Source organism: Sinocyclocheilus rhinocerous, unplaced genomic scaffold (assembly GCF_001515625.1).
Source record: "Sinocyclocheilus rhinocerous isolate Xijiao unplaced genomic scaffold, SAMN03320098_v1.1 scaffold112, whole genome shotgun sequence".
NCBI lineage: Eukaryota > Metazoa > Chordata > Actinopteri > Cypriniformes > Cyprinidae > Sinocyclocheilus > Sinocyclocheilus rhinocerous.
The window spans coordinates 658,060-666,963 of NW_015644008.1; the positions used below are offsets into that span (position 1 = coordinate 658,060).

An 8,904-nucleotide genomic window follows, 5' to 3' on the forward strand; every position below is an offset into this window, starting at 1 on the left:
TTATTTGATTTGGGGCTTGTTTTAAAATTTCAATGTAGTTTTATTTACATTTACATTATATTTAAATTTTGTCATTTAGCAGATGCTTTTATCCAAAGCGACTTACAAATGAGGTCAATAGAAGCAATCGAAACCTATATTAGTATATTATTATAGTGTTATATTTAAATTTCACAAAGAAACGTGCAGCATTTTGTTCAAGCAATAATAAAAGGACACATTTAATTTATAATTTGTCTTAAATTTCATTTTGTTAAAAAAAATCGTGAATCGAACCGAATCGTGAAATCAAAATCGTGAATCGAAGCGTGAGTTGAGTGAATCGTTACATCCCTACTAATAAGTATGGTAAACTACTACTAAAACCATTAAAAAAAAAACATTGTTACTTGAATTTCAGCTACTTGCCAAGACAACTTTTCTAATTTTTATTTTGTTTAATTTGATGCATTAAAATAACTAAACCCAAAATAAAAATTCATAAAAATAGACATATTAATAAGAAATGGAACAAACACACCACAAAATTGCTAAAAGTTTTAAATGCTAAAAAAAAGTTTTAAAAAATCATTCTAACTATTAATACAAACTATAACAACATTTCAATGATACTGACTACTTCTGGTGAAGTACCTTTTAATATTACAAAAGGTCTACTATAGTAAGTTTGTACAGTAAGTTTGGGGTCAATAATATTTTTCTTATTGTAAAGGCAGTAATATTGTTACAAAAGATTTCTATTTCACATAAATGCTGCTCTTTTGAACTTTGAAATCATCCTGAAAAAATGTATCATGGTTTCCACAAAAAAAAAGTTTTTGTTTTTTGTTTTTTTTTGCAACATAGACAATAATAAATGTTTCTTGAGCAGCAAATCAGCATATTAGAATGATTTCTGAAGGATCATGTGACACTGAAGACTGGAGTAATGGTGCTGAAAATTCAGCTTTGCCATTACAGAACTAAATTATATTTTAAAATATATTAAAATAGTAAACAGTTATTTTAAATGGTAATAATATTTCACAATATTTCTATTGTTATTGTATTTTCAATCAAATAAATGCAGCCTTGGTGAGCATAAGAGACTTCATTCAAAATCATTTTTTGAACAGTAGTGTCAAAACACATTTATTTTTTTAATGTACCTTCAGTAAGTTTGTAAGGTAATTCTTCAGAAATTCCTTCAATCTCTTGTAGAGTTCCAGCCCCACAAACTGAGCTCCTCCAGGTGTGGGGGTTTTCTTTGAAGGTTTGGACGAAGGGGCACCTGCACCGCGGGCCTGATTCGACTGATGCACACTAGTGCAATAATTATACACGTGCCTGAAAATCAGGACGTTAAGGACACAACAGACACTGGATGCCTTTTTGAAATAAATTATAAATGCAACTAATGCAATTATATAAATATAAATGCAACCGAGGATACGTGTAGAGCTCCATGTAGCGTGACTTGGCCATGCTCTGGCGGGTGTACACCTGCTGGATCCCCGCACGCAGATCATCCCAGATCTGGTCCAGCCCGATCTGCTTCAGACCATGAGGGGTCTGGGTTCTGTTAGACGACATCCTCTCGGCCCTGCCGCTGCGCGTCTTGACGCTCCTCCTGATGTTTGATTGGTTCCTGTGTCTGTCACTCAAAAGCTACTCCTCCATAGGGCAAGTGGTGAGAGAGGACAAGGAGAGGCGACCCTCAGGGAACAGCGACAGACAGGAAAGAAACCTGTGAGGAACAAGAAAGAGACAGACACAGTCTGTTGGAATCATGTAGCACTGAATACATTTGAGCAAACGAGTCTCTCGAGTGTAGTCTGCATCCAACAATGACAGAAAACTAACAGGAATCTGCTATCAGATGACGATCCTGCTGCTCTATCTCAAAAAGACAGCAGCAGTAGTTTTTCCTGGGATAAACATTCCTTTTATGGAATCTACTGTTCATTATATCCTGGGGTTCCCTTCTTGTATCCATGGCAACAACTCAAGGAACAACTCTAGGAGCTCTGAGCCACAGCCGGTGCTGTAACCAAGCAAACAAACAGCGTTCTGCCATTAGATCATGACTTACAGTGTGGGACAGCAGAAAATCCAGACTCAAATTTACAATCAGTTAATAATTACAAAACAAGACCTGAACAGCTGAACATGGTAATTACATCATACATCCACTTTAATGCAGTATCAGTTTTTGTATCACAAGCATAAAATATAATAGATATTATAATTATCTTATTTTATCTATAACAGATTTTGTATTATTGTATCTATTATAGATTAAACAATATATATATATATATATATATATATAGTAAAGTAAAGTAAAGTCTATTATAGATAAAATAATTATCTTTCAAGAACAGGGAATAATTTAATGTTCTGAAAGAAATCAAAATGCTTTTGACATTATTTTATTAAGGTTGAAAACAGATTTATCTGCTTAATATTTTTATGGAAAATGTGATACACTGCCATCAAACGTTTTGGGTAAGTATGATTTAAAAAAAAAAAAAAAATTGATACTATATATATATATATATATATATATATATTTACACATAAATAAAAACAATATAATTTTAAGGGGGAAAAGGTGATTACAAATATAATAAATATATCTATAATAGATAAAAATTATATGTATGTGTGTGTGTGTGTGTGTGTGCATATACACACACACACACACATATAGAAATGATGGTTCAAACTAATGCTGCAATTATTACCTGTTGGTCATCAAGTTCATTGCTAAACTCTGAATTGTCATCTCTGACCCTCCAGATGTCTGATGATCTCTGCTGAACTCTAACAATCTCCTCATTTGACTGACCCTCACTGCATGATGTTCATGAGAGCCTGTCCTCGACTCAGAGTGAGCGACAGGTCAACACTGGACAGCTAGCTTCATTTCTCACAGTGTGAGCGTTGTAGTTTTGTCGGGTCGCTCGCAGTTCATCATGTGCAACCAAATCAACAGAGCCAGTGAGAGCGATTCATGTGTTACCAGCTACCACTGTGCTCGGACTTGAGCCTAATGTTGATGTTTTCAGTATAACAGTCACTCCCACCATCAAAAATGCCACACACAGAATTAAAAGTTGCTTAATTATATGTGCTTCATGTAAATACAATCTGACTGCTGAGGCCTTACCTCAAAACACACCACAGATACTCCGTAAAACACCTAGAGATCCGTTAATACAAGTCAGGAGAAAAGAAGTACATAATACAGTAGTACTTATGATAATAATATATTAATGAGCGCTATTAACTTTGTGTGTTTGTGTTCAGGATTAAAGCTAAAGCTAACCGCTAAACTCGCGCTCTTACCATCATCCAGAAAGAACGACACACATAAACATGTATCTCCAACACCGCTCCAGATCCTGATTAACAATATCCCGTTTTATATATGTGACACATATGCTGCGAACGTCATTTATTACTAATAAAATAAAAAGAACGACGCCGAAACAACGAACACAGAAAAACTCCGTCAGCGCGTGCTCACGGAAACACGGTCCCCCGGAAACAGCGACGAGCTCCGTCAGCGTCCGCTCGAAAACAGCGGCTGTGGTCGAAGGTTCCACCTGAGTAATTAATAATTGTGATAATAATCATATATGGTAATCATCTTATTTCGTATACAGTATATATCAAAGTATCATTGTATTACTATATGATACCATAATTTTTCCATGCACCACCACCGTACATTACAGAATCCGAATGAATAGTTCAATGTAGACATACATTTAGATATTAAATAACCAGACTGTTTACTGAAACCAAGCAATTTGGTGCAAGAAATCTTGACTAACATTAAAAGCGGACTTTAGAGGTAAATAGATAAAATGACAAAAAGTGTAGGATCTGGCCTCTATAAGACTGGAATGCATGATCATAATCATAATGAGAGGGCCATATTAATAAACACAGCTGTCTTTTTTTGTTGTTGTTTTTTTGTTACAAAAACAATTCAGTAGTTTATTGAGATTTGCAATGTGTTCATTATTGGAGCATCAGTTTCTTAACAACCCTCAACATGAAATGACATTTCATCATACACATGAGCATTTTCAAAAGAAAACACAAGAACAAATGATTGCATTACTTTATAATAAAATCACAAAGTAAATTTGATGTGACGAATCTTAATAAATAAGCAATTATGTTCATTTAAAAAACCAATTGATATATTGGTAATGCATGGAGACACAAACACATTAATAATTAATGGAACAACTCAACATTTACAGAAAGCAACATTATCATTATGCGTTATTATAAACCAGGTTTTATAATCTATCTGATGGTTGAATAATACTTTTGTTACTAATTCACATGAGTGGAGAAAACAAACTCTTATGAGACCATGTTAATACAGAAATGTGTGATTCAGACATAGTTAAAGGGATAGTTCACCCAGAAATGAAAATTCTGTTGTTGGACCCCATTGACTTCCATAGTATAAAAAGTAAATACTATGGAAGTCAATGGGGACCATCAACTGTTTGGTTACCCACATTCTTCAAAATATCTTTTGATCTTCAAAATATCACTTTATCTCATACAGGTTTGGAACAACTCAAGGGTGAGTAATTGCTAACAGAATTTTAATTTTTGAGTGAACTGTCCCTTTAAGAAATAAAAAATGACTTAACTGAGCACAATGATGACAATATTTAAAAACAGTTTGTACGTACATTTGTGCTGCTGATTTCAAATGAGCAGTGCTTTAAAACTGCAAACACACAAAAAAAGTAATCTTTCTTCCATATTAACATGTAAGGGTCATCAAATCTATCACAAAATCCATGCTTGGCCAGAAGAAACCTTGAACCTTTGAGGCACATTAAAAGACACTGGAGCAAATGGACCGTTCATGATCGTTTACTACTGAACACATCTGAACTAAACTCTCTATCTAGAGCTTTCATGTTTTTAAGAGCATCTCCTTATAAAAACCCATCTAAAACGCCTGCCATGTTTTCCATAGAGTTCGAACAAGCACTTATGGAGAAACAGATAAATAACACTGAATTCTGATAACTATAAAGAACATTTACCATGAGATATAAAAGTGCTGCATTAACATTGATGAATGATTCAGAATGCCATTGGCTGATTACCATGCTACAATATATTATTGTCCTGAAGATGCTGACAACAAAATGTTTAAATACAATCAAATGTCATTATCAGAAACATAATTATGCATCATTCTGTACACATTCCGTTTTGTGCTATTGGAGTATTTGGTGCATTCATGTTTGCTGAACACACATTTGTTAACAGACCAGCAGTATTGCAATGATTTATGCATCAGTTGTTTGTTTTATTTACCGTCGTCCCATATGGAATATGCCTGCCGTGTGCATGGGATGAATTTGATCTCACAGAAGTCCTTGTGCTGTATTCACGTACATACAAAATAATTACAGAACAGACATGCCAGTCAGTGCACAGACGTGGTCCAAATGGACTTGCCAAGTGTCTGTTTCACATTGGCTGCTCAAAAATCTCAGAATGACCTTTTTAAATTATCCCTCAGGGTACTCATGTGAGAGACCGAAGCCCCTCCCAGGGGGTGTGGCTAAATGAACCACTCCTTCTTGCTTTCGTCGATGGTCTCTGTGAAGGCGGGGTCGTTCACGATGATGGCTGCATCAGCGCAGTCGGCAGACTCCGCCCCTTTGGCCTCGTTGGTGTGATAGGAGCCCTTGTGATGGAACATGTGACGCACCAGGAACACCAGCGTGCAGAGGATGCTGAAAATCACCACTGCGATGATGCCTACATGAGCGAGAAATTATATTAAAATCATGATTGTAATGATAAATCAGAAATGATCTACACCAACGATAAAATATTATGAAATTAGACTATATTATTTTAAAGATTGCAGTCTAAATATTTTAATAATGTTTATTATATTGATATTTTAATGTTTTATTATATTATTTTATATTTTATTATATAATATCAATATTAGTGTTATATATTTAGACACTGATATTAAAATAATGATTGTAATGATGAATCATACCATTAAAGTCAGTGTAGAAATGTTCTACACCAATGATAAAACATGATGAAATTATATCATATTATTTTAATGGGTGAATTGTACTTATTTTAAAGGGATAGCTCACCCAAAAATGAAAATTCTGTTATTAATTACTCACCCTCATGTCGTTCCAAACCCCTAAGACCTTAAGAAATTTTTGATGAAATCCGAGAGCTTTCTGACCCTCCACATCGTTAAAATAGTCCATGTGACATCAGTGGTTCAACCTTAAAGGGTTAGTTCACCCAAAAATGAAAATTCTGTCATTAATTACTCACCCTCGTGTTGTTCCAAACCCGCAAGACCTTCGTTCAACTGTAAAGTTACGAAGCTACGCGGATCTGGGTCAGCGCCGCCACACGCTCGCGTTATGATACTGTCATGAACGCGCATCCACAAGTGACGCAATAGAGACGAAAATGTGGAATAAAGTCGTTATTTTTGTTTCCTTTGCGCAAAAAAGTATTCTCGTAGCTTCGTAACTTTACAGTCGAACCACTGATGTCACACGGACTACTTTGTCGATCATCTTGGTACTTTTCTGGACCTTGAACATGGTAGTTACCTTGCTGTCTATGGGAGGGTCAGAGAGCCCTCAGATTTCATCAAAAATATCTTAAATTGTGTTCCGAAGATGAACGAAGGTCTTACGGGTTTCGAACAACACGAGGGTGAGTAATTAATGACAGAATTTTCATTTTTGGGTGAACTAACCCTTTAATTTTATGAAGCTATGAGAATATTAAAATATCTTAATTTGTGTTCCGAAGATGAACGAAGGTCTTACAGGTTTGGAACGACATGAGGGTGAGTAATTAATAAGACAATTTTCATTTTTGGGTGAACTAACCCTTTAATCATATTTATTATATTACATTTTTATACGAGAATATATGATAAATATGAATATAATTTCTTTATACAATGATATTAAAATCATGATTGTAATGATGAATCGTCATTAAAATCAGTTTAGAAATGTTCTACAACAATGATAAGATGTCAAAGCCTAAGAAATATAATTGCTGGTTGGTTGTATTTAAATTTATTGCCTTATCATCATAGAAGATACAGATTCAACAAACAATAAAACACATAGAAACATTTTATAAAGTCCAAAAACATTCTTTAAATGTACTGTACTTGTGATAAAAACTGTAAAAGTTTTTCCTGGATCCATCTTACAAAATAAGTCCTTCAAAGTTTGTCTTGAAAAAAAAAAAATCGTTGTCTCATGACATTAAAAATTAAGCAGTCCAAACACATAGGTTTTATGAAAATGTTAGCACTGATAACATGCATTTCTAATGCCCTGTTTTGTTTTTCATACTAGCATATTTACAGCCTAACTGTGGTTCGATTAAAAAAAAAACTGAGGCAAGTTAAAATGTGCAGCAGCATTAAACTTGAACAGCATATTTCACCTCCAATTATTGCAGAGTCTCTGTTGACGCCATCACGGCTGACTCTCTCCTCGTTGAATGGAAACTGGACACCGGCTTGAAAGAAAGAGAAAAGAGCACTGTTTTATGACTCTAAACTTTGACAATCCCTTTCATTGGATTTCTTGGCATAGATGAAGTACAGAAGGTTAGTGGAACACTGTGGGCAGATGAGTGTATCTGTGCACACGCTCGAGTGTTTCTCTCAGGAGGAGTCGGTGGGCTGCTGTTGGCAGGGGAGCAGATCTGAGACCAACCTTCTGCTCTTTTCATCTGCCGTCTCCACAGGCTCCAAACGCCATACTCCACAAATATCCATGAAAGCTCAAGGTACTCAGTGTCATGGGTGTAAGCACACACACACATACACATCTATCTATCACAAGATCGCTCATCCCCTCTCTTATTTCAATCTTAGTTTTATTGATATGACAAAATCAGCAAATTCATATTCCCATGCATTTGAAGTTTAGCTGTGTATACTGAGATATTTAAGTAAATAAAGTAAAATAATACAAACTCTATGCAACATATAACACATAATAATACGTACTATATTATTTAAATTTTAAATTAGAAATGTTTTATTATATATAAATATTAATATGAAATATTGTACAATTTCAGTTATAAATGGATTAAATTATTTAGCGTTTTAATATACATTTATTATTTTAATGTATTAATAATAATACTAATAACAGATTTTAAATTTAATTTATTATTCTAATAATTTATTTTATTATTTCTTTAATTTTGTTTTTATTACAAGATAACTAAGAACTACCTAGCTAACTAAGAAAATAATAATAAATGTTATCAAAAGGAATAGATTAGGGGTAGTGCTGGGCGGTATACCGGTTCATACCGAATACCGGTGAATACCGGTGTTTATTTTTGTTATGATATGAATTTTTAAAATACCGCAATACCGGTGTATGTCGCTTAAACAACGTTCGAAACGCGAGACTGTCTGAAAGGGGTCCCTTTTCACTGTTGCACTGTGGTGAGGGAACAGCTGTATGTGTTACTAAGCGTGAAAGTTCAGAAACTGAAGCTGTAGAACTAATAGAACGTGATGACACGGAAGAACTCATCCACAATATCCACACTGACCGCCACAAATATCCACCGCCCCTGCAATCAGCTCCCGCGTCTCACACACACGCGCGCGCGACTTTAGCACTAGATTGAGCAACTTTCAGACCCTTTTAGCGGCTTTTTTCCATAGAATATTCATACTGACAAACCTAGCGACTTTTTTGGATAAACCTTAGCTATGGTTCAGTTGGAAGATTTCGCCAGTGCTGTCCCACGAACGCGAGGTCTGACTTTCCCGGAGAAGTGTCACCTCTCTCGGCGTCTGTTCTGTGCAGTGAGCGACAGAGAAGC

At 35.0% G+C, this 8,904-nt stretch overlaps 2 protein-coding genes across 3 annotated transcripts in view; both read right to left on the reverse strand.

The window, feature by feature from the left end:
- Nucleotides 1-3,575, reverse strand: part of LOC107757822 (cullin-1) — a 14,047-nt gene extending 10,472 nt beyond the window's left edge. Inside the window, exons 1-3 of the mRNA XM_016575406.1 lie at nt 3,331-3,575; nt 1,433-1,726; nt 1,149-1,326 (exon numbers count right to left, since the gene is read on the reverse strand). Of these exons, the coding sequence (XP_016430892.1) occupies nt 1,149-1,326; nt 1,433-1,572 (318 nt within the window). The 5' untranslated portion in view covers nt 1,573-1,726; nt 3,331-3,575. The remainder of the gene's footprint in view (nt 1-1,148; nt 1,327-1,432; nt 1,727-3,330) is intronic.
- A 1,094-nt stretch (nt 3,576-4,669) lies between these two features.
- LOC107757823 (contactin-associated protein-like 2) overlaps nt 4,670-8,904 on the reverse strand; it is a 64,872-nt gene continuing 60,637 nt past the window's right edge. For both annotated transcript variants that reach the window (XM_016575407.1, XM_016575409.1), the window contains 2 exons: nt 7,495-7,569; nt 4,670-5,796 (listed from right to left, as the gene is read on the reverse strand). In XM_016575407.1, the coding sequence (XP_016430893.1) occupies nt 5,597-5,796; nt 7,495-7,569 (275 nt within the window). In that variant the 3' untranslated portion in view covers nt 4,670-5,596. The remainder of the gene's footprint in view (nt 5,797-7,494; nt 7,570-8,904) is intronic.